At 41.2% G+C, this 26,667-nt stretch overlaps 1 protein-coding gene across 4 annotated transcripts in view; it reads right to left on the bottom strand.

Moving 5' to 3' along the window:
• mlphb (melanophilin b) overlaps positions 1-26,667 on the bottom strand; it is a 38,285-nt gene that overhangs the window by 2,585 nt on the left and 9,033 nt on the right. The window contains exons 3-15 of one of the 4 annotated variants that reach the window (XM_084085245.1): positions 21,139-21,360; positions 20,423-20,556; positions 17,712-17,753; positions 15,008-15,072; positions 10,244-10,339; positions 9,882-10,053; positions 8,279-8,514; positions 6,432-6,515; positions 6,026-6,070; positions 3,411-3,791; positions 1,962-2,114; positions 713-781; positions 234-282 (exon numbers count right to left, since the gene is read on the bottom strand). In XM_084085245.1, coding sequence (XP_083941371.1) covers positions 234-282; positions 713-781; positions 1,962-2,114; positions 3,411-3,791; positions 6,026-6,070; positions 6,432-6,515; positions 8,279-8,514; positions 9,882-10,053; positions 10,244-10,339; positions 15,008-15,072; positions 17,712-17,753; positions 20,423-20,556; positions 21,139-21,360 — 1,748 coding nt within the window. Of the gene's footprint in view, positions 1-233; positions 283-712; positions 782-1,961; positions 2,115-3,410; positions 3,792-6,025; positions 6,071-6,431; positions 6,516-8,278; positions 8,515-9,881; positions 10,054-10,243; positions 10,400-15,007; positions 15,073-17,711; positions 17,754-20,422; positions 20,557-21,138; positions 21,361-26,667 lie in introns of all 4 variants that reach the window. The other 3 variants (XM_084085244.1, XM_084085247.1, XM_084085246.1) reach the window with 3 other exon arrangements.

Raw genomic sequence — 26,667 nt, 5'->3', positions numbered from 1 at the left:
AAATTATCGTCCAGCATTTGTTGGTCCCCTTGTGTGCAACTTTGGGCATGGCTGCTAACCCAGTGAGAAAATAGGAACGGTAACACAATCCAGCACACCACTCGTCGTTTGACGTAATTACGGCCAGAGATGACATCATTGTGTTCTCTAAGTGTAACAAGGTTAAGATGTTTGATTCCAGCAGTCAGGAGCCCCCCAGGGGGAATTGCTCAAAGGCAGCAGTTTGTTCTTACTTGTGGGAAAGTCATGGGAGAGCCTTCGCGCTTGGATCGGAATAGCAGACTAGGAATAGAGAAAAGAGAAAATACAAAGAAGAGAATCATGTCAACAACAAATGCCGCAAGCGGCACCTCAAACTGACCACCAAGAGCAGAGGATGTCAAATGATCATGGGAGGAAATAACAAATGCAGTTAATATGTCTAAGACTGGTCAGGCACAGCGTGTCTTCAAAATATCAAACACACTCAGGTGAACAAAAAATGCCACTTGGCCTCTGGAAATTGTCAATTCACCTGTTTACTGCATGCCTCATGCCAATGCACCTGCCCCAAAATAGGACCCCATATGTCAGATATGGAGATCCAATACATGAAGTTTAATGGCCTTGTGTGGTGGTTTGATGATGCTACAGTGTGTTACAGTGAGTTATTGCAGACAGACTTATCATTACAATAGTGGCTCAACTAATAACTCAACTAAATGGACCTCACCTTTCTTCCTTTATTTAATGACATCCCTGCTGCATTCAGAGCTGTGATACGATTTTGTATGTAAGAAACCTTGGAGGAGAGAAAATTAGTATTTATTTATTTATTTTCTAAGACGAAAAACCTTGTGGGCACATAAAGCATTTAAGTCAAACCTTGATGTTAACAACCTGCATTGCTTTGGTTCTGCTATGTTTATACCTGTATGCCATGCCATGCCAAGTGTTGGCTCTCTGATGAAAGTGTTGCACTAAAGCAAAATTACACTTTGGTAGCGTTTGGGTTGTGTAAGGCAAACCACGAAAATAGCAAATATGTAACATCTCAGAATAAGAAATTATTATAAAACTCAGCATGGCATTACATTTTTTTAAAAGGTCATCTTCCTGTTGATTTTATTATGTAAAATCAACACAAAGTTGACATTTTTATAAACAAGCAAACAAAAAAAACAAAAAAGCAATGTTACATACCGTCAGAATATGCTTTGTTTGCGATTGTAAACATTGATCTGTCACGCCAATTAAACTTTGTTGTTTCCAATTTAATGAATTCCAGATCTAAATCTGTCTTGAGAGATTTGCGATTGTGTAATGTGATAAAACAGTTACATTGAGACCTGTTTCAGTCAATGAGGAGAATATTTTTGAATATCAACTTCTAATCAGTGGAGCAACTATTGAAAATATCTCACCAATATTTGGAGTTACATCATGACAAGATAACTACACAATCCAAATCTCTACCAAAGTGTTGAGAGCTTTGGATCTTTAAATCTAGAATGTGAATGTGGAAACATGTAACTGCCAGGGTCAGACTTTGTTGATCATAGCTGAAAAGTGAAAACAATGCAATAATGTTCTGAAAGCAATTTTTCCACTTGTGGTTCAAGTGAAACAGAGCCTGGCTCATGAGGCATGATTTATCCAAACTGTACTTATAACAGGGTTATAACTAGTAGTGTTAGGGTTAATTTAACAGCTCATTTAACAGTTGTATTACTGTACTTCACAATGATATTATGTAAGAGTTAGCTACTGTATGTTAAAGTTGCAGGATAATAGATTAAGATTTTGTATGACAAGTAGCCTACAGTATGCATGTTCTATTATGATTTTGAGCAACATCTCCAACATTTTAAACTATGTTCAAACAGACAAGACCTCACACTCCCGTGTGGTCTTTGGCGCCCCCCCAAGGGGGCCCAGACCCCAGGTTGGGAAACATTGATCAAGGGGAAGGTCATAATTACCTCACTCTTTGTGTTTTGGACACTGGCAGTTGCTTGAGCTATCTTGTTCTCCAACTCACTCAGTAGGGCTGTTGAACCCCGGCGGATACTTTTCTGAGGTCCCTCCTCTGCGGTGCGCCATTTCCCGTCCGGGCTCTCCGTTGAATAGTTGACCTATGACAGAAGTGTTATCTGGGCTGACTAATTCAATATATTTCCAAATAAATTCAGAGCCAAACTGGAACAAAGAAGATTGTTTGAACATAAGTAACCAATATCGTATTGATACCCCAAACAATCAGTTCGGTTAGAGACTACAATAGCAGCCTCATCTAAGGAGATGCGTAATGCTTTCCAGGGAAGCCAAAGGGCATAGAGGAAACAGGAATCAGTGTGTGAGAATCACATCAGTTTGATTTATTTGATGACATCGGTATTGGCAATTATGCAGCAGATGTGCCCCAATTGTAATCACTATATCTGCTAAGGGTTTAAGTGGCTAATTAAAATTATCATCAGTTTACAGTATACAGTATGTGTATTTGTGAACAATGGCTTTTTCATTGTATAGTTATTTGTGTACATTATTTATTTATTTATATTTATTTGTTTGCTTATAAGTTAAAAGTGTTAGAAATAGAATAGAAAGTAAACTTGTATTTAATCAAATTTAAGTTTTTCAAATTGATAAGATGACAAAATATTGGTCAGAAAAACAGTAATCAGTGGTCTAAGACTCTCCAAAATCAGGATCAGCACTGGACCTAAAAATCTGGCATCAGTCGGGCTATAAAAACGACCCAAACCGTACATTGGCATTTTGCCATTCATCGCTCACTATTAATCAAGTTCAACATGTGAAAATAATGGTGGCTGGATAAGGACAAAAAATGTATTAAAACTTGACCTTTGACTAGTATATACCTACAGAGAACAAACACAGTGTAATTTCCTGACAGTAGACACCAGGTTTTATTCAAGTCCTCAGGGACTGTCCATTCAGGTGACTGAGCAGGGAAACCAAGCAGGAATTATTTTTCTAGCCTGTTCTCCGTCTCAAGAAATCTGGAACTCAAGAAACGGTCAAAAAGGGAGTATAAACAATAAGGCTGAGTGATGTGATTTATTACTTTGCGCTTGAGCTGGGTTCCAACTGAAGTGGCAGAAATAAAGCTTTGGTGAGCCAGGGGAAGCTTTTTTTCTTTCTCTGTGTTACAGTATGTGCAGTAGGGCGGAGAGGATTGTGAGAAACTCGCTGGCAAGTAAGCAAATACATTATAGATTGAAGTACAGTATGCTTGTGTGTTAAGCTCTATTCAGAACGTTTCATCCTGACGACAAAACTATATAGTTAATAATGTTATCATCATAATTGAATGTGTCGTTGTTCTGCAGATTATGAATTTGGTCTGGTTGAGTTGACTTTGCTTTGCTTTGCTTTACTTTACTTTTTGATGGGGAAAGACAGACCTGTACCATCTGGTTTTCAGGTTGCTCCAGCACATCTTCTAGTGGTGCGGTGGCCAAGGGGCCTGGCCTGGTGGAGGGTCTGGAGGGGGATTTGGTGGGGCTGGTGTCCCCCTCATGGCTGCTCCAGCCTGTAGCCTTCCGGGATGAGTTGGGTTCATCCTCGTCAGAGGTGAGGCCGTGGTCACTGATGTTTCCTGTCAGTTCATCCAGTTTCTGTCTCAGCTGCATCACCTCCAGATCCATCACACTGGTCTGGGGCGGATTCACCTCATCGCTTTGGGGCAGATTCATCACATTGCTCTGGGGATTGTTCACCCCATCGCTCAGGGGCAGGCCCACCCCATCACTCGGGGGCAAGTCCACCCCATCGCTCTGGGACACCTGAAATAATAAAGAGGAGAGGTTATGGGCTGCAGAAAAACAAATAATCAAATGAATAATGATAAACTATTTATGGAGCCCTTTTCTTCATGATGAATACAAACATACAAAGATGAATAAAAACTCACTGACACATTTTCTTGTTATAAAAATACAGACATGTTTTGTATGCATTTATTCAGATCACCCTTTGACAAAAACCTTCAAAACATTTGACACAGTAGACGTAAAATAGTTCACCACAAGAGAGCCAAAACATGAGTCAATGAAATATTGTCCTCATTTGAAAACCAACAGTCACTAATTACCAATCAAGCTTAAAACTTCTGCTGATAACATGGATTGCAGATCTGTCTCTGTTATTGTTGTTGCTGTGGTTCTCTGCTCGATATCAACTCGATATCATTGGTGAGAGAAGGCTACAACTTAAGACCTGATTGTTGTGATAAGAAATACACTGGCTAGCAAGCTGATTTTATTGACTTTATTATGACCCTTAATATAATGAAAGCACTAACACACACGCACGCATGCACGCACACATACACCACACAACACATTTTATTTTATCACAGAGCCAATTTTAAGCTTTGCCAACTAAAAAAGCTCAGTCTCAAACTCAAACAAGCTTGGTTTCCACAGACTGCTCTTCATATGATAGCAAATAGGTCCCTGAAGAAGCTGCTCCAGCAGGTACATGAAGATACATGCCGTAGTTGGGTGTGTAGAGGCCATATTATGGGAATTGGAACTGCCTAGTAGGGCTGGGCAATTAGCCGAAAATATATCTTAACTGATACTTAGAATCAATAATGACCTAATCTTGCTCATGTAGGTTAATCGAGTAACAGAGAAGTAGGCTTAAAAAAGAAAAAACCTTTAGAATTGACGAAATTGATTAGTCTGATTAACCACTTAAGGCTTAAGCCCTGTAATATGACAATAGCCGATCTACAAGCTCACAACTCTTGTTTTTAAAATGATCGTTCATTAATCATAATCGAGGCATAATCGAAGCGTCCCTGAGCAAGACACTTAACCACTAACTGCTCCCCGGGTGCTCTTCCCCACGGCTCCTAATAGTTAGGATGGCTAAACGGAACGCTAAACATTTCATGTACAGTGCAAATATTCAATGACAAATAACCCAGTACTCTCCAAAATCGGGAACGGCATCTGGAATCAATCAGGCTCTTATAACAGTTCTCAAATCAATGATAAAACAAAATAAAGATGTGCTGAGAGAGTGTGCATTAATGGTGAGAGCTTCATTATCTGCTATTTGCACAAATGTTCCAGATGAGACCCTCAAGATGAACATCATTTGTGCGTTTGTGTCATAGAGATGCTTTAGGACAAATAGCGACTTACAGTATTCTTACAGTGCTAATAATTATGCTAAAACAATACTGTCCTTGTGAATTATTTATGACCTGGTAATACTCCAGATATACTCAGCAAATAGCTGTCCAGTAACCTTGTAGACAATGTTGGTAACATCCAGTATGACAACTATTACGTATCTGTGACACTGGAATACATTTCTAGTTAGAGAGTTCTAATTAATGCACCATCCCAGTTATTGTCATCTACTGCCCAATTGATATTCCCTTTTTGTTTCTTTTTAAATCAGTACTGGCTTCTGTGTCAACTAGAAAAAGTTTTTTTTTTTTTTGATTTTCGGACAGATCCGTGTTAATCTCATACTATAAAGATTAGCGCATACGATTTGCGTAATGTTTCGACAAAAACTGTAGGAGTTATATAAAAAATGTGTTTTGCAAAAATCGTCCTCCTGGTGGCGCTATAACAGGCCAATCTGAAAAATGGAGGGCAGAGGTTCTGCTCTGGCATCCAGGGAGTGTCCGTGCACAGGATGGACGGACAGACAGGGTGCAAAACATAGTCTCTGCCACGCCTTCGGCCTGGCGGAAACAATTATGGTGTACTGTACTTTTTGTAATGAGGCTTTTCTGATTCATGGAAATGTCCAAGATTGTGTCAATTACCGAGTTTGGAAGAATATTGTGGAAGGAGTTATTGTTGAGTTTAACAAAGTTAATGGACCCGGAAGTAATATAGATTTTGGACGATTACATTTCACTGAAAATACAGAAGACATTGCCAATATAAATGTCCATTAGCCTGACAAGGCCTGACCTATTTCATTAGAAAATACTATATCAGTGGTGGGTGGAGACAGAGATGGTTATTGTTAATGGGACTGTGCTTACGCAATCGCTGGAGTCCAAAAGAAAGTCTGAATTGGGACCAGATTCCTAAAGTGGAAACAACATTTGGGTTACATAAAAATTGGGTTGGCAGAAGGAACAGTTTAGATGAAAGCAAAGCCAAAAATGAAGTAGAAAGGCATGTTTTGGCTTCAAATTCACACCGGCTCAATGTCGGTTAACTATTAGATAGAGTGCAAACTCCACCCAGCCGGTATGTCAATGCATGTTCAGGAGTGCATGGTGCACCCATTCATCTAACAACACCCACAGCGACCTGCCACGTACAAACCCACTTTTCCAAAGATTGATGTGACAGTGACAGGGAGGTCCATGCAGTCATCATTCTGACTCTACTGTGCAAAAGGATGATGATATTTAGAGGATGCGTTGTGTGACAATGACATACCTGTGTTAATGGAGACGTGACCTTCTGTTCCAAACGGTTCAACAGTTTCTCAATAGCTGACATACGTCTGTTCAGTTCATTGATCTGGAGATTTTCATATATATATACCGGTATATATATATATATATGTATATATAGACACACACACACAAATAGCATAAGGGAGTGGTCAAACATATAGTTCATATGATAGCCCTGAAATCAATCAAGCTGTGGTATCAGTTTATCAGTATCTTTCATCCATCATGATGAGCTGATCAACAGTCTAATTAGTACAGAGTTTCTGTCAAATACAAATGGTCTGCAATTTATTTTTTACTTGATAAACTTCATGCTGTTCTCCATGATACAAGACCTAATCTGTATGTGGACGCTCTGAGCTCACAGCTGAACGCAATTTCACAATAATTGAGAGTTTCCTGTGGAAAATGAACCTGGCCAAGTCATAACAGCTTCCTGGTATCAGATTATAATGTTTACAAGAAGCAAGAACATACTTTATTGTTCTTCTCTGGGGTTTTTTTCATTTCATATTCAACATGTTTATATTTCTTAAGTGTGGATACAAAATAGATGCTTCTGTCTGGAAATGCTTCATAATACAGTGGATATTAGATTTGTTGGGAAACAATAGTTTCCTTGCTTACACAGAGATAACAGAATCGCTCCGATTTCACACCTGCTCGCTTCCTTGCCTCAACAGGTTTCGAAGAAGATCCTACAGTACATGCAGGTGGACATACTGTAAACACACTTCTGAGACAGAAGACCACAAGCAAGCAGCCTTGCAGAGCACATCCCCATATGTCACAGCTATCCTTGATGTCAGACAAGTCATGTCTGTCTGGTCTGTCCACACTATTATTTTTGTTACCATCTAGTGGTGGATAGTAACAAAGTACCTTTACTTCAATATTTGAATTTTACTCCACTACATTTCAAAGACATTATGAATGAACCTTTTTCAAATAGTAAAAAAAAGCGAATCTACACACTCACAATGTGTCGCATAGCAACGTGTTGTGAGCTTGTAGATCTGCTATTTTCACTTATATTATTCCAAAAATTATGGAAAATTTGGTGAGAATTGGCAGTACAGCATTGATGTAGGGAAAATGTACTTTGTAATTTATTCTTTTGAATACTTAAGTATTTTTAAAAGCATGACCTAAGGGTACTTTAACTCAAGTACAACTTTCACTTGTAGTGGAGTAATATATGACTAGAGGAGTATACTTTGACTCAAGTACTGGGGTTGAGTACTTTGTCCACCACTGTCCACTTCACCCCCGCTGTCACCCAGCTGGTGTGAGACAAATTTAGCACAGCACTCAATATTGACAGGTGGCAGGCAGCCGGGAGCCAGCTGGGAGCGATAATATCAGGGCTTTGATGCCATGACAGGCGAAAATCATCTGGCCAAATCACTTCCTGTGTTTTCATTGGGTCTTATCTTGAGGAAGTACAAAGGGTGTGTTTTTAGATTGTTATTTAACGTTATCCAAAATGAAATGATTGAAGATTAGCCAAACTGTGGAAATCACACACTGTGCATTTCACATTATGTACTTGACGTCACTGGGATGACGTTAAGAAAGGACATTTAGTTGTTAAAATGACACCTGGAGGTTCTGCAAGTGAGTCAGACTTAATGGCGTAATGAATGAAGTGAAACCAAAGTGATGGTACTGTACACAGCAAGCACAGCAAGGCCTCTGAACTGCCAGCACTGTACTCGTTCCATAACTCAGTAAGGTAACTCACAGCAACTATTGTGTGAGGTTAACTTGTGCGTGTGTAGTGTACACGTGGGTGTGTATGTACAGGTATGTGTGTATATACTCTACCTCTGGTGGTTGCAGGGCCTGTGCGTTGAGACTCTCGTGGCTCTGCAGGCGAGAGTGGTTCTGATACAGTGGGTAGCGAAGATACTCGTCCTCTTCCATCTCAAAGTCATCTGGGCCCGGCAGGTAGCTGCTGTGGCGGAGACCCCCGGCGCTCCCGCTGCCACATGAGGAGTGACTGAGCCGGGAGAGCGAGCGAGACCTCATATATGGTTTGTCTGTGTACAGCATTATATCGTCTGTGTAGAGACAGAATCAGAACCACTTTTACAGGTGTAATTCCCCCCGCACCAAAAAAATATTTCTGCGCTCACTCCATCGTTTTGTAGTATTCCGTGAGAAGGATAAATAGACAATGCATCGCTGATAAATTGTCAGACCTCCAGAATTATGCCATGTACCTGGTAGGGATGTTTGCACTATCATTTGGAATCAGGTCAGCATGTTTAAAATTAGCGTCAGTGAAAGAACTAGATCAATACATGAGCCTTTTCAGGCTGAGAGAAGCACTTTGGTGACATTTGGCTCTAACTTGTTCCCAGTACATTCTGAGTGGCTGCTGGCTGTGTGACTTGGCTAAAAGTGCCCAAATAGAAGCCCAATCCACAATATATGAGCCCAGAGAGCTTCCTTATGACTAAACTGACACCCACTTTCTTAAAAATATCTTGGGTCTAAATAGCCTTTTCAGGCTGAGAGAAGCACTTTGGTGACATGTGGCTGTAACTTGTTCCCAGTACATTCTGAGTGGCTGCTTGCTGTGTGACTTGGCTAAAAGTGCCCAAATAGAAGCCCAATCCACAATACATGAGCCCAGAGGCCTTCCTTATGACTAAACTGACACCCACTTTCTTGAAAAAATCCTGGGTCAAAATAGCCTTTTCAGGCTGAGAGAAGCACTTTGGTGACATTTGGCTGTAACTGGTTCCCAGTACATTCTGAGTGGCTGCTGGCTGTGTGACTTGGCTAAAAGTGCCCAAATAGAAGCCCAATCCACAATACACGAGCCCAGAGGCCTTCCTTATGACTAAACTGACACCCACTTTCTCAAAATGTTATTCATTCTGTTTAACCATTGCGTACCATGCCCTGACATTAACTTGAAATCTAATGCTGTCTGTTGTGTTTAGTTGTTTATTGTTGTGTTAAACAGTATGGAAGGAGGATATCTCAGTTGGTTAGAGCCATTGTTATGTGCTAATATGTATTGCTGTCACCGTAAATACACAACACCCCAAGAGGGGTGTTCATAGGTGAAAGTAAGGTGACCATTGCAGTCCTGATGTATCCGAATATACAATAGAGAGTCGCGCACATGCGTGCATGCGTGGCTGTCTGCCTCTCCAAGCTGTTTATGTGTCTGGGTTCATACCGGTCCTCATGCTCTCTCTCTCAGTACAAACTGATGGTCACTCGACCAGGCTCTCTCCGTCAAGACAACATTACGTTTCGCTTTCGTTTCCGCCTAGATGGAAGGTCCGTGTAGCGGCCCTTCCGTCTAGGCGGAAACCTCTAGTGTTACAATCTAGGCGAACCTCTAGTGTTACAATCTGTGTTCTATGCATGTGTGTGACGATAGTTCTCATAGCCACGTGTCTTTTTTTACCAGTGCGTGGAGCCATGCCAAGGCTCATTCTGTGGTTGTAGTGGATATTGGGGTTGAACTCTGACTCTCCATGTTGCCCCTCTAGGATCTGGTTGAACATGGTTGCCATTTCAGCCTCGGTCATCAGCGACTCACTCACATCTCCCTCAATCAGGTCATGGTAGCCTGGAACCTATGGAGGAAAGAAGGATCCATCAGCACTGCTGACAGATCAGAACAACACCCCTAAAGCTGGAACTATACGCACGCTGGTGTAGTGCACCAAAAATAGCTGAGCTTAGTGTTATGTCACACCGCTACTAACACAATAGAGCAGAATTATTTGGCGTTTCTTGGTTTGGATACTCAATGGTGTTTTCTACCTGATAGGAACGTCTCCTCAACTCCACAGTTGAGTCGTCAGGTTCCAGATCGAAATCAAAAGGATGGACCGTGAGCAACCTTCTGGACTTTTTCATCTTCAGAGAGCAGAGAGACAGAAACACCGTCACCAAAAAAGAGAAGGAGAGAGAGAAACACTGTGACCAAGAGAGAGTATAAGAAACACCATCACCAAGAGAGAGAAAGAGAGGAGGGGAACAAGAAGAGAGGTAATTAGAGGGAAGGAGAAGGACAGAAACAGAACGGAGGAAAGGGGAGGTGAAGACACAGAAGAGAAATAATACAAAATGAAAGTAGAAGATACCACCAGCCTTAATCACTTATCCCAGAATCTATATTCTGGGGAAAACCTTTGCAGTAAATGGCTACAAGTTCACAACACACGTTGTGAACGAGAGAGCGAAAACAGAAAAGTTACTAGTATCTCTTAAGACAGATTCAGCTCAATTTGTTTCCTCTTTTTTCTTTTTCTTTTTTTACCAAATGGGTTCCCAGATTGCTAGTATAGAGCCCTGATGGACTCCGGTCAACCAAGTATAGGGTTTAAGTAGTTAAAGAAACCACAGTAGTTCTAGATGGTTTCGGGAATAAATCTGAATAATAAAACATGCATTCAGTCCTGTCAAGGTCATTGAAGGTCATTGAATACTGAACATCTTTTCAAACAGCATTGTGTAGGGTCGACACACACATATTTTCATTAAATATTAATTCTATTAAATTGGAGACCTGTAACTGTACTATGAGGTCACCGAGTCTGGTTCTCCAGATGTTACAGATGGTATTGTTGATTTTCTATTTTCAGAGTTAATTGCATTCACCTGGTGTCTTGAGCTGGAACACCAGGCTAAAGATGGGAGATTACAGAAGATGACGCATATCACCAAAGGGAAAATGTTGGTCGTAGTGTGGTCTGCATAAATGTGCATTGTCCACATAATTGTGGATAAAGGTTTCCTTCGTTTCCTTCCTAGTTTTTCAAAAGACTGCACATGTAGCTCACAGCTGTTTTCATAGCAACTTGCATCGACCACGAAAAAACTATTTTATATTAAGCACATTAATAACAGATACTTTGAATTTCACGTCAAAATGACCAGAATTATATTGAATGTAGGTAATCCATGATAGAAGAACAATACATATTACGTGTTATGAGTTTGTTGTGTCTGATGGATCTCCTGTTGATAACAAGACATTGAAATCAGTCTCTGGTCTCCTTAATGTTTTCCCCACCAACCAACCTATGACCAGGAAGTAGGTTATTAAGCATGCTCTGGGTTTCCAGACTGTCTTTGACCAGTGTTAGTGACTGCTGCACTACTGTATTATAAACACTAGAGGGCACTGTGTCTAAGTGGAACTATAAAAGTGGATGAAGGTAGCCCAATTTATGGCTTCCTGGTAATCCTTTCTGTCTTAACCCTGATGAAGGCAGCATGGGCGGCTTTAACGTAGGCCTTTTCTAAATAAATTAGTGTCGGAACGATGAGTGTGCAGCAACACTTTTTTTTCTTTCTAGTGGAATTCTTTCCTGTAAATCCACCAATGTAAAAGTTTTCAAAGTCACAAAGCGACACAAAGGGAAAGTCTTTGGAACACAGCAGAACTCAGAAGTCCACACTATATTATCCCCCTTCAACAGACATGACATTGACTGAATATAAACATACAGTACAACGTTGCAGTCTGTGGTGTAAACAATAGTAGTCCAACTTTTATGACGAATTCCAGTGGACCGTTCTTGGCTCTTTAAAAAGCTCGTGACCATAACCAGAGTCTCATTCAGCTCCTGCTCAGATGCTTTCATGTGTTGTGATGTATGACAACCTGGTATTTACCCAGGATGCACTGGGATGGGGTGCGTGTCCGCCAAGCCTAACCTTAACCCTGACCAGCTGTGTGTGGAGTCATTCCAACTGTTGACGAAAGTCGGCCTGAGCCTGATACCAGAACAGAGATTGATCTTTGACCTGCTGAGACGTGAATCACAATTACAGGGGTGAATCAAAGAAACGCAGAACAATCCTATATATAAATATGAATATAAATATAAATTTAACCAATTACGTGTTTTATACTCAGATTTAAACACTCATGATAGTGTGTAGTTAGTGGCCAAGTATGTTTGCACTGTTTTCTCTCTCACTCACTCACTCACGCACGCACGCACGCGCGCGCACGCACGCACGCACGCACGCACACACACACACACACACACACACACACACACACACACACACACACACACACACACACACACACACACACACACACACACAGACACAGACACACACACACACACACACACACACACACACACACACACACACACACACACAATTTATGTGGTACAGTAGTACACATCACAGTCAAATAAATGAGAAATATGAACATAAATCTAATTGTAAGTGCTGACCACAGGGGACCGTTTGTACATTTTATAGCAATAAGTTAAATAATATAAAGTTTTACCTGCAGGGAAGATAAGACAATTCAACTAAAAGCCACCCATTAGTTATGATTTCCTCTTGATATATGATTTCTTAATTGATATAAGTAGTTTTACTGCTGGTGACACAACCAGGTAATGTTTACAATGTTTCCATGTGTGTATCAGCATGAATTATCCATGAAGAGGTCCAGAGCTGCTACAGTTCTCCTGTCGGGCTGTAAATCTGCTTCTTGTTCTGTAGATGTGTGTACATGGAATGTCTTAGATCTAAAGACTTTAGGCACTTAGAAAATACTAACAGAATTCTCCATAAACGTTTGCTCAGTAAACAAAGACTGCTGGGATCGGAGAACGATTGTGCAGGGTCCAATTTGAGAGGGAGCGGGCATTTTCTTAACCATTTAAGCACTATATACTCACTCACTTTATATAAGATACATTTAAAAAAATATGTCATGTCTACATTTCCCAAAAGGAGATGCATGTATTTAAATCAGTCCGACCAGAAGCATGCAAATATATCCCCACTGGCCATAAAAAAGAATGATAGGGGTGATATCAAAAGCAGATGCACCCACCCCCCCCCAGCAAATCCAACTCAGGTTATGTATGTAATTCTCTTTGTCCACTCAATGTTGAAAGCTAACAGGAAAGAATGCTCATGTGAACGCATCACATGCACTACAGTACATGCTTGGCTTAGAGATCTGGGCACCATGACAACCAATCACACTCACTAGATCTCTGAGGTTCACTACACACTGTTCAGGATGAGGACACTGTCAACAGCTTTCATTCCCTTCTTGGCATCAGTCCGTGCATTCTGTTAATTCTTGATAGCAGACAGACTGCTGCTCTGCCTCCGTTTACGTGGCTATGGAAGTGGAAACTTCTAACCTAATAAATTATTCTAAAATCAATATATTGTGTCAAATCCAGAAAATTACCCGCCCAAATTTAAAAAAAATGCCAGTAAATGTAACTTAAAAAAATAGAAAAATCTACAAGCTCATAATGACATTGTGATGCATTGGGAGATTGTAGATCTGCAAATTTCGCTATTTGTCATATGATGAAGTAGGCTACAGTATAGGGCTTAAGTTCACAGTTTTTCATCTTTATCTCTAAGTATTTATCGCCAGGTGTAAAGATCAATACATGATCAATACATTGTGCTGCCTCCATCTGTATCACAGAGGCAGGCGGCAGCCAATTGAAAGGACCATCAATTATCCACACAGTAGAGGTCTTCATGGGTCCACCCAAAAATACCAAACAACACCCGAGACACAAGGTCAGTTTTTTATTATGGTCAATTCGGTCCAGGTCGGTTCAGATTCTATTACCTTGGGTCCCGGGTCTGTTTATCATTATGTGTAAAATCCGAGTGGATCCGAGAAGACCCATACTCAGCGTTAATCAGGGGTGAAAAGCATGAAGTGCTGTGTATGATGATTAGGCTGACCTACAATCAGATTACTGCAGCAAAATAAGGGCGGAATGTTGGGCTGTGCATCCGTGCCAGGCTGCCAGCCCTGCTGAATTGGGAGACAACAAACATGCACAATCATGCATTCCTTCTTCAGCGAGCTGAAAACATTACATGTACAGTAAGTTGTCTCTCATTGTATGCAGCTATGTACTGTAGCTGCTAGATTCCATGGAGTAGTCAATCATTGGCATATTGGTAGAATAGCATTACTGGTAGAATGGTAAGGCATTTTAACCCATTTAGGGCAGCAACTCCTATTTGTAACTATACCTTTCAAGACGGGAACCCATTTTGCGGTTGTTGTTGCTATGTACAGTATATAGCAATGTAATATTTTGGTAATTTTGGAATAAATATTTGAAGTTTTTCAGAAAACTTAGGTCAGGATTAAGAAGCCGTTTTTAGAATCCGCCTCCGGTCTCAATGGGTTAAAAGCAATTGTATGTTTTTGGCATGTCAGTAATACTTGACTGCCGGGGTCGTTTCTGTAATATCTCTTTTCACCTCTGAATTTCACGGTTCCAGTTCATGTCTGCGTATGTTGGACCTGTGATGACAACTACCACAGTGTGGTAGTGCACGCAAACATCAAAAACTACAGCTATTCTCCCCTCTGCCACTAGGGGCCACTAGGCGCAATGCCCTCAAGAACTATTCGAGAACCAAGCCTGCAGTGAATTCTGGGTACTGTAGGCTCAGACAGCAAAGTATTGCAAGGTTTTTGCGTTGATCGACAAAGTTAATGTCACATAGTGACAAAAAAATCTCAAACATTCTTTAGGGTGTGCAGTGCAGTACCCCTTTGTAGTGTTGTCCATCTGTGGCATCCATGCTGCTGTAGTTTGGGTCCTCATATCCATCCACTGAGGAAGAAAACAAACATGCTGCTGTTAATGGGAAAGACATAAAAAAAAGAAAAAGACATATAATAATAATTATTATTATTATTATTATTAATTAACCCTACTGATTTAGGTGACCCCATGGCCTTTCCTCTAGCACCTCCTTCAGTGAATATAACATTCTGGCAATTCTGTCACTATTAATATATATATTTTGTACAAATATAGTCCCACTAGTGTGTGCATGGGGCGCTAACAAAGGCAGTGTCAGTGGGTTCAATCCACGTTGGTCCTGTTGGGTGTAAGGAGCAGCACAGCCTCTGCTTACGGGTATTTTAGGCGCTTGCTTACAGAATAGCTTCCATAACAAGAAGCATCAAATCAAATGTTTTATATTTCTATCTGGCATGGCTACACATACCACAAGAGATAGGGAACAGAAACACAGTGTGTTTGTCAGTCCACTTTTATGGCCGTGTTTATGAGCCAGCCTCATTTCTCCACTACATTCTGATCCACTTTATTGAGTTAAGGAGACACACAGGATGGGAGGGCGAGCAAAGGACGACTGGAAGTGAGAACGACAGATAAGAGAGAGAAAGAGAGACAAAGAGAGAGAGGGAGAGAAAGAGAGAGAGATCAGAGACAGAAAAACCTAAGGAACAGCGTTTCAGAAGAGTCGTAGGGTTGAAATCTGAGGGATAACAGAACCGTGTTTCTCAGCGGTTGGGCTGTGACCCAAGACTGGGTTGCAGGACATTCATGGATGTGAACAGCTGGTATTCTGGTCTGTTGAGTGTCTAATAACACACACTCAGACGGCTACATTCTTACCATTAAACAGGAGATACAAGGTTCCACGATTTAATAAGGTTAGACTAAAGCACTCTTTTGTACACCAAATGCATGTTGAAGGGCCTCATTGTGTATTAAGTGATTATGATGATTATGTTAACTGTATGTATCGTTCACTACACAACACTCTGGCTCTACTAATGATGCACAACCCATTTCAGAGCAATATGACAATAAAGTATCAATCAATCAATCAATCAATCCACACACACACACACACACACACACACACACACACACACACACACACACACACACACACACACACACACACACACACACACACACACACACACACACACACACACACACACACACACACACAAGCAAATGCTGACGAATAGCAAATCTCACTGACTCAGTGACTAAAACTTCCCTAGCCTTCTTTTACTACCCCTCCCCCGCGTGGCATGCCTCCAGGCCCCGGCTAAGCATGCCAAGCTAATGCCAGCCTAGCCACAGCCTCCTGGCAGGGTCCAAAACCTCCGTACCCACCAGAGCTACAAACATTCTAGAGGTTTAATGTTCTCATTAATGAAAGGCTTCAGTAATGGGGACAACTAACTCCAATAATCATGGATCATAAGTCATCGTAATCAAACCAGCATCATAATAAACATTTGAGACTAATGTGACTCCAAGATCTTCTAAAAACAAAGATAAAAATGATCTCAGAGTCTCAGTGGAATAGTAATAGTAATATAATCAGTGCACACAGAGTACAATATAATATTTGATCTGTCTCAAATGCTGTAGTATACTATGTTAATAACAAAGGCATCTTAGTATTATCTACATAGAGATACATAATATGAAGCAGAGTTAGGGGGGGAAAGTGTTGAGAAACAATTTAATGGGTTTTCTTTTACATCCTATTGGCACCAGCTGGGTGCGGGAGGGGATATTGTATACAAAGAGACGCAGAATGTTGCAACATACACAGGAAAATAAATGAACGCCAGTTAACATTCCAGGGGTTTGATCCAGAGTTGCAATGAATTTGCAGGATTGATTGATTGATTGATTGATTGACCGTGGGATCACGAAACATATTTACACATACTGTTTGACCTAGGACTTACATGACAGTACACTGTAAAATACTGTGAATTGAACTCTGCAAGTGTAAAAATAGACACAAATGGACCCGTATTTTTACATTAACACTGTAATATTAACACTGAGGAGTAAAATCCTGAGGGTTAATTTAAGTCTAATGCTGTGTTCACACTGGCAGCTACAAAGCGATGCAGGCGCAGCATGTCTGTCGCTGAGTCGCTGTTGAAGCATTGATCAACACGCTCATTGACGTCAAGCACTCGTCCGACGGGCGAGAATTATATTGTTCAAAAATAGCAAATGTACAAGCTCGCAGCACGGCACAAAGTGAACACAAAAATCTAAAACGACACAGATGCTTTCCCGGTTTTAATGGGTTAAGGAAAATATAAAGCAAGGGGTTAAAAAGAACAGGGAATTTGCTGATGAGAATAATTAGTTTTACCCCATTACAAGCAGGAATTGTGTAAAGAGAGAAGGTGAGTGGAAATGGTAAAACAATGCTTGGTCGTTTTGTGGCTTTGTAGCTGCAGTTGAAGCCAGCTCAACTTGGATTGTAGCTTTGTAGATTTTGTAGCAGCTATGCAACAACAGCGTGTTGATCAGAAGCGACATACACTGCGTCGCTTTGTATCTTTGAATCTTTTGTGGTTGCCAGTGTGAACGCAGCATATGAGTTTACAAATGGAACCAAATGGACTTTTGGAGTTGAATGAACAGTGGAGTAGAGATGGTTGTGAGCCTACCTCTGGTCTCTGGGATGCTCTGTGTATCATATTCATTGGGTTCTGTAAAACACAGAGGAGACATCATGAGACCAATGACACCCTCAATACTCTGAGGGCTCAGTGGCGCACAGTCACATCCTATAGAAGGCTATGTGTGCAGGGCCGGACTGGGACCAAAATTCAGCCCTGGCATTTTGGTCCGAACCGGCCCCCCCCGCCCCCCCCCCCCCCCCCCCCCCCCCGCCCCCCCACCCCCCTGTTTTGTCAACGGGGGGGGAGGCGTTTCACTGCTTCAGTCCAGCCCTGCACATGAACTCTGCAGCCGCACTGAGGCCCCTGCTGGAAAGCATCCCAGCCCAAACATTAACGTAACTAATAATTGGGCCGCGCGACCCGGAAATTAGCGTAATAATCCTAAAACGGGAGCAATTTTTTTTTTTTTTTAACATTTTTTTTTTTTTTTTTTTTGGGCCCAGTGGCCCACCGGGCATTTGCCCGGTACGCCAAATGGCCAGTCCGCCGCTGTGTGTGTGTGTGTGTGTGTGTGTGTGTGTGTGTGTGTGTGTGTGTGTGTGCGTGTGTGTGTGTGTGTGTGTGTCCAAGGCCTAATTTTTGTCCCAGTCCAGCCATGTGTGTGTTGTGATCTGTCGTTGACTGTTTTGAACCTGAGCACACTGTATCTCTGTTAACGTGTATTTATGAGGATGTCACAAGTATGTCTCACATACATCTATTCAACACATTTGAACCACATACTACATAATATCATATACAGATGTATCACATGTGAGGTTTACAAATGAACCTCTGCACTCTCTCACTTTTTTCCACTCTCGCTCCTCCCCCCTCCCTCTCTCATTTTCTCCCTGTCCTTCTGCCTTATCAGTCTCTCTCTCTCTCTCTCTCTCTCTCTCTCTCTCTCTCTGTCTCTCCCCCCTCTATCTCCATAGCAGAGAATTAGAGACATGTGATTGGATGATCACATGGCCCCGCGGGCCCAAGCAAACCACCCGTCTCACTCTGCGTCCCTTCCCACAATCCTCCTGGGTGACTCAGTGTAAACGGTACCAGGAGCCTCTTATAAACTCATTGATCTCATGATGTATGTGACCTCACTTGGCAACCCGCTGTGTTATGCTGAAGCTGCATAGTTACTGATATACTGTATATCGTCGTTGTCAGGCAGAAACCTCTTATGTCCATATTTTAACTTTTTATGTCTTTTCATAAATGAATGTCCTACTTTGTCATGCTACAGTGTAACACAACAGTTACACTGTAAAGCTATTTTTGAAAAGTAACAGTTTTGGACATATGAGGCTTCCACCTGAAGGTTTTCAGCCAGGGGTTTAGAAATATGTTATCACTTGTGTTTGAGCTCATGAGACAGGGAGAGGAGATGATGCTAACGAGACTTTGATACATCCTGATAGTCCATCGTCACCACGTTAGACTTCAAACACACGCAACAAACACAAATAGAGCTTTTCATCACAGCATCAATAATAACTCAGTTAATGACGGTGTTCATCTCGACACATGAGTTCCTGAGTATACTGCCGGTCACTTGAGGATAGAAGACGGATGACATTCAGAGTCGAGACGTGGACTGTTCTCTCAAAGTGCTCAGTGTACACAGCTGGGGGAGGCCAGAGCCGGAAAATCAGAGAAGATGGAGGAGATTAAAATCCCTCTGTTAGATTTGGCAACGTGCTGCGGTGGGCTTACTGTCTGAAAAAAAAGTGAATACTTCACTTTTGAGAAGTCACTGAGACTGTGACGCATAATGCTCTAAGTTTAACCCTGCATATCTGCAGCATCTGTATAATGTCTTTGTGCTCCATATATGAACTTGGAATGTTTTAATTATTTATATTATTTCTCAGTTTTATTTATTGCGATTATATATTATGTTGCTAGAATAACAATACATGTTATGTAGCCCTGCTGCAGCCTGGTCCTGCAGCCTGGTCAGGACTTGAATGTTCATACAAATTTCACACACTGATGATGCATAATTCTTATCAAAATATTGTCAGTGAATCAGCTATAATGTCAAGATGTTACAACTTGATTGATAGTGCGTATAAGTCACTGCCAAGCAGTTAGGGTACACTACACTACATAACAATACTGCTTCTCCATGAAGCTTTTCATTTACTGGGGATTTGAGGATATGAGGAAAAGCTCCAACAGATTTCCAGCAGATCTGAGTCCACTGTGGGGCTGGCAGGCTGTTGCTCCCTTCTGACCGGTGGTGTCTCCTCTGGGCTAGCAGTGGAATGAGAGGAACAGATGGAAGTTTGAAAGAGCTGGCCTCTGCAGCTTCACATTCTGACCTTGATCTGTAAACCTAAAATTCTAGCAAATGTCACTAGAGGACATTGGCTGAGACCGCGTCAAATTCATACAGTTCCATTAAGACCAAGAGCCAAGGGAATGTTTTAGTTGACTAAACAGGAAAGTGTTTTGTCACATCCCACACAGACTTAACCAATTAGTTCAGGGTTTCAGACCAGCAGCCTTCTGGTTTGGACTCAAGCTTCTCTTCATAGCACATTTTACACCATAACCACTAAAGGATAAACATTTACGCTCTAAACACAACAACACATAGATGCAAATAATAATATCAAATAATATATGAAGAAGAAGAAGACAAAGTAAAGAAGAAGAAGAAGAAGAAGAAGAAGAAGAAGTAGTAGTATTAGTAGTTTTGGTCTTCCCACCGTCACGCTGGGAGGTACTGTGTTCTCCATTCAGCCTCTTGAAGAGCGATCGCATAACCTTAGCACTGCCGAAGCGTTTGAAACGTGCACGCACATTCTCGTGGTACCACTCCAATGTGCCGATCTTCAGGACCCTGTAGAGAGGAGAGGTGATCAAAAGGTGTAGTGATACAGAGTGGCAGACGAACTGTAACTTAGATGTCACAGGTTTGATCTTTATTGCCAAATAGATGTCTTGTCAACATCTTTGAGTAATAAATGAAACACTTACAGTACAGTACACTATACAGTATGTACTTGAGTACATTATGATCTGTATGTGTAAGAAGAAGTCAGCTAAAATGCCTAAAATGTTAGACAACTGCTCATACTGGGAACACAAACAGCCGTTGAACAATTTTTCCTGAACATCTGCTTTTGCGTGCAGCCAGAGCCACATTCTCTAGGGCTGGATGATGATCAGACAGACAGACAGTGTATTGTAGATTACATGCATCAGATTCAACTATGCAAGTCAATAGCAGATCTGTCAGAGTGTCACATTGCAGTGAATGGGAGCCTTCGACACCCATCCAAAAGACAATTGAAACAATCATTACAACTTTAAATCTTATATTACCCATCAGTCATAACACACATGCAGCTGACATAGACCAGTAAATGAGTTTAGCTGTGTGCCTCCATAACTAGAGGCACCTGAAAGTGGTTTGTCTTACCTTGCCATGCGACAGGGGTCACACACCCAACCTAATTCCTTCTTGTTGTAGCGGCTGCAGGACTTGCAGGTGTACAAGTTGCAGTCCAGACACTGGCGTTTGCTGTTGACCAGGAACTTGAAGGGCTGCAGACAGCGGATACAGTGTGACTCTGCGAGACTGCTCTGCTTGCCCAACAACTCTCTCTTCGTGTCTTCCTTCTCAATCTGGGTCTTCAGGTCCCTGAATAAAAACATGGAGGGAGAGAAAAAAGGCATGGAACAGTTGGAGGATGATTTGACATACAGTACAGTAGAAAGACTCCCATTGGAGGTCACATTCAAATAATGATTTGAGTTAAAGATCTTTTGTCATTTTTGTTGAGTTACGTTTGCACAGGTCCTGTTCTGGAGTGGACCCATTGTACAAAGTAAACGTTCAGCTCACTCACTCACTTGTACATGTACACAGTATACATAATTGACTTACAGTATACTAAATAAATACACACATGCACGCGTGCGCACACACACACACACACACACACACACACACACACACACACACACACACACACACACACACACACACACACACACACACACACACACACACACACACACACACACACACACGCGCACGCGCGCACACACAAAAATGTGTGTGAAGCAGAATATTTTACAGTTGAATAATAAATAAAATGTTTCAGTGCACTGACTGAAACTGTAAACTTCACTGGGAATGATATAATTATAAATAAACATAGATAGATTAAAAACACAAATAGAACAATTTCTAAATTACCCCAAGCCAATATCGGCAGTCCGGCTATATCCATAATAATCCATAATGTTTATAGAGGCAGTACAGGCTCTGACTACTTCACAGTTAGAGCCTGTACGGAACACCACAATGTACCAACAACAAAAGAAATTCAAAAGAACAAAGACTCTCCATGCCTGTAGTCATTTTGTTTTCACATCTGGGAAGTGGGAACATTATCTGTATAAGCTGCAAAACTGGACCCCAGGCAACAAAAGGCCTCCCTCTCCCTCTCCAGGGAATACAAAACTGATATGAAAAGACCAAAGGCAAATGCCATCATTGTGGCTATATGCCCTGGAGAATTTCATTTTATATTGTAATGTTAATGCTCCTCTCCAATCTGTAAGGAGCATCATAATTCATACTGAATGTTTTATATACAATTTGAAATTTGAAAAATATGTGAAAACATCAAAGCTATGCCTGAAAAAAAGATTGGTAAGAACATGGGATTAATGTGTCTATTGATGGATGATGATTGTTCTCACTCCTTATGCAACATGTGGAAGAAGTTCATGTGTACTAAGCCTCTTTAATCACTTTAACTGCATGTTTGCTACAGTACGGTATGTTTTACCAGACCCCATTTATAAAAAGTTATTTTAATTCATGATTTTTATTGAAAATGTGTTATCCCAAAGTGGATTAATTTAATTGTATCCTTTGCTGCCACTTAATTTAAGAAAACCAATGGACCACTTGTACAAAATCAGCTCCCTGGCTATACGCAAATTATGTTTGTTTTATAATGCTTTATAAAGTATATATATATTTTATAATGTATCATTCATTTGTTTTAATAAAGTTTGTTTTAATGCATGCAGGTGGGGTTACCAGACCATGGCAGTTCAGATAAACTGTAAACGACGAGGAGGAGAGACCACTCAGCTGGCTGTCATTTACAACACATTACATTTTCAGTGTATTTACCTTAAACATTTATATGGAAACTGTAACTGAGCCAGCTCTCTGTATGTCATCCAGTTAAATAATATACTAGTTGTCTACTTCACGTCATACTTAGACTTGTCACGGTGCGAGACAGGAGAAGGTAGGACCCAAATTGCAGGACAGACAGGCAGAGGCGATTTTATCACAAAAAAGGACTCACTAGGTACCTGGCTGGAACCCACCCAAAGCAAACACAAGGGAAATGCACTGGGTAAGTTACATGAGGGAAATACCTGGAGTATCAAATACTAGGAACTAGAGATTCAAAATACAAGGAATACAAGGAACAAGAGACACAGGTGACTTACAAGGAACACAACAAGAAAACACAACAGGAAGAGAGAACATGGCACGGATCGCGACGAGTCTACACACAAAGCAAAGCCCACCATTACATGCATAATGGTCTGCCTGCAGTGCTCTGACATGTTTTAATATACAGTAAATGACAATAATGTATGTGTAATCACATTATGTGACGTATTGTGATGTTTGATGTTATTGTGATGTTTGATGTTATTAAACATTAAACGTGTTGTTTTCTGTTGTCTTCATATCATGTTGCTATGGCAACCATCTCTGTCCCAGAACATGGCTCATAATAAAAGTGAAAAATAACTCACAGTTTATAATGAATCACACACACACACAACAATCTGAATCAGAATGATTTCATCACCAAATATGAGGATCATAAAATGATTTTTCGTAGGCCTTTTGTACCCTGACAATTCAATGGAGCATTTACCAACAAGGGACATGGGCATTTTGTTAAAACACACAGCTCACTGCTGAGAAACTATAGGCTATGTATACACATAATATGGCAATTGTAATGGTGAAATCCTGAGTGACTGAACGCTTTATGAGAAGAAGTCACACGTGTACAGTTGTAACAGTTGTAGCCATACTGTGTGATTTGTTGTGAGTTGTTGCAATACACTATATCCACTTAATGGAAATTTCAACCTTGTTCTTACTCCTCCCTGAGGTGTTCTGTTTATATGCAGAAAGATTTCTTCCAGGTTCTTACAGACATGGCACAAAACCCTGACAGAGAATCAGTCAAACATGCTGGTGTTCTACTTTCATATGGAAACTCAAATGCAAGGGTTTTTATTGCATATAAAACATAAAGCAGCCAGCAGGATTCTTTCACTAGATGTTGCTCGTCCCCTAATCCCCTAACCTAGTCTTTCTTCCAAGGATCTTGAGATGGAAAGGGTCCTTTCTTTTGGTGTGACAAGGACCAAGACTGAACTCCTCAATGGATAGTTGAACACCATAATCAGCAAATAATAACCCTGTATGATACAACCAGCACAGATTCAACCACACTCAAACTGTAGTTGACATGCTTTTAAAACGCCAAGCCAAGAACTCTTTCCAGACCCTCAGTGCCGTGTGGCACCAAAACTCTTGGCAGCTACGTACGCTTATAGAATTTCACAAATGACATTATGACTTTTGAGTCATTTCCATTTTGGTTGGATAAAACGTTTGAGACGGGGTTTAGAAAAAGCTCAAGTTGAGACTCTGAACAGTGAAAGCCTCAGTCGGTCTGTGCTGCAAAATGCTGACAGCAGCAAAAGAGATGTTTGCAATAACAAGCCCCCAAAAAAACGAGTTTGACTAGAGGCCTGTTCAGAATGAGAGGACTGTCATTGTTTATCAAAGTCTCTTCAGGTCATGCTTCTCCAATCATGCCCAGCTCTACGGGATAAAAGGGAGACTTAGTAAGCATCCTCCTCTCTCTTACGTAGAAGGATTCGGCAGCTGCTGGATATCAGCAGTGAGATTTAGATGTACAGTATAAATCTGCCAGGCTCTGAAATAGCAAATGGCAATGACTTGAGTGTATCATCGCTGCTGGGTGGAAACCTTGTATGTCCAAAACCGTTTGGTTTTCAGGAAATGGAAAAAAGAAGTGGCCCTAGAGCTGAAGCTGGCTGTCCACGGCTCCTAATAGTTAGGATGGTTCAAGTGCAGTATGTGCTGACGGTCAGCCTCATGGCAGGCACCCGTGTTCATAATCAAAGGAATGACTTCAGACGGAATCCCAAATATAGCACTTAAAGTATGACTCAGCAATTTGAAACAATTTGTGCTGTGAGATTGCTGGAGGGAAAATGACTCAGCAATTTCAAACTGGGAAAGAACTACAGTATATACACTGTATAATGTAGGCTGGGAAGGGGCATGGGTATTACAGTAAGACAAACCAATACACACATTATGATGACCAAATCAGCACCTATTTAGAGATCCTGGGGAGCCGGTCAGAGCGATGTGTTATTATTGTGAATTGTCCTCCTCTGTTCACAGATGTTTCACAGATGTTATGGTCAAATGGAGAGCTAGTAATTAACTCCAAACGTTAATTCTAGTTACTGAGCAACAAGACCACAAACTAAGGCAGCAAACAACAGCTGAAATGGCTCAGTCTCACCATGGATCAGATGAGGAATTCAGCTAATTTAACAGAATTATTTCTGTTGGCGTTTCAACGTCCTATAGAGCCACATTGTGCACTCATAAAATCTTCACAAAAAAATTCTTAGGGTTAATTGGTCCACTTGTACAAGTGACAAATGCTTGTACATTCTCACATACAAATGTAACCAAATGGAACATTGTGAGTCCATTTGGTTACATTAACACTCTCAGTTACTGTGCAACATCTTGTGTTTGAATTTGTCTCACTCTACTGTACACAATGTATCCTTTATTTAAACCTTTACTGTACAACAAAATGACATACTGTATGTCTTGCACATATTATCCAATATGGTAGAAATGCCATAACCATAGTCTTGCAAGAGGAACATTTTGGTTGCAGGATACTGCAGCAGTCAGATCCTCTTCATAATGTGATTAAGAGCAGGAATTGTGGTGTTTAGCTGAAGAATCCTGCAGGAGCCAGACGTTCACCCAGACTGCTGCTGTCTGCTCCCATACATGGAGATCTGCTCTGAATGAACTCGCACGCACGCACGCACGCACGCACGCACGCACGCACGCACGCACGCACGCACGCACGCACGTACGCACGCACGCACGCACACACACACACACACACACACCTCAATCACTGCATTCTGGATTCACCTCTTTACTCCTATGTCTCTCACATTCATCTCCTTACTCAAGTCTTTCTTTTCTTTTAACTCTGCAATCTCTCTTACTCATTCAACTCCTTTACTCGCATAAGGATTTGTATTATATGGATTTCAAGCAAATATCTGACCATTTCACAGCATAGACTCCAATGATCTTATAGACACGCACGCAGGCAGGCACGCACGCACGCACACACAGGCAGGCACGCACACACGCACGCAGGCACGCACGCACGCAGGCACGCACGCACGCACAGAAGGGGAGACATACTGTACAGAGAGAGGCACACAGACAGAGCAAGATGCGAGTGAGAGATAGAGATAGAGATAGAGAGAGAGAGAGAGAGAAAGAGAGAGAGAGAGAGAGAGAGAGAGAGAGAGAGAGAGAGAGAGAGAGAGAGAGAGACTTATAAAACCGAAAACCATATAATAAAGATAATGGCTTCCAGAGGCCCACAGTTCTGTAACATTAAGCACAGTTGAGGTTAAGTTAAGGCTGCTTGGTTAAATCTTTGGCCGTTTTTAGAGAGACATTTACATAAAGCAGGTTTATCCTCATGTGTAGGAAGCAATTAACTAATATGACTTGAATAGATGCCTAGCACAGACAGATATCTGATATCCGGTATCTTACTCTATGCTTTTTCAACCAGGC

The sequence above is a fragment of the Gymnoscopelus microlampas genome (genome assembly GCF_963454915.1).
Source record: "Gymnoscopelus microlampas genome assembly, chromosome: 17".
Taxonomy (NCBI): domain Eukaryota; kingdom Metazoa; phylum Chordata; class Actinopteri; order Myctophiformes; family Myctophidae; genus Gymnoscopelus; species Gymnoscopelus microlampas.
This window is presented reverse-complemented; position numbering and strand designations above follow the sequence as displayed.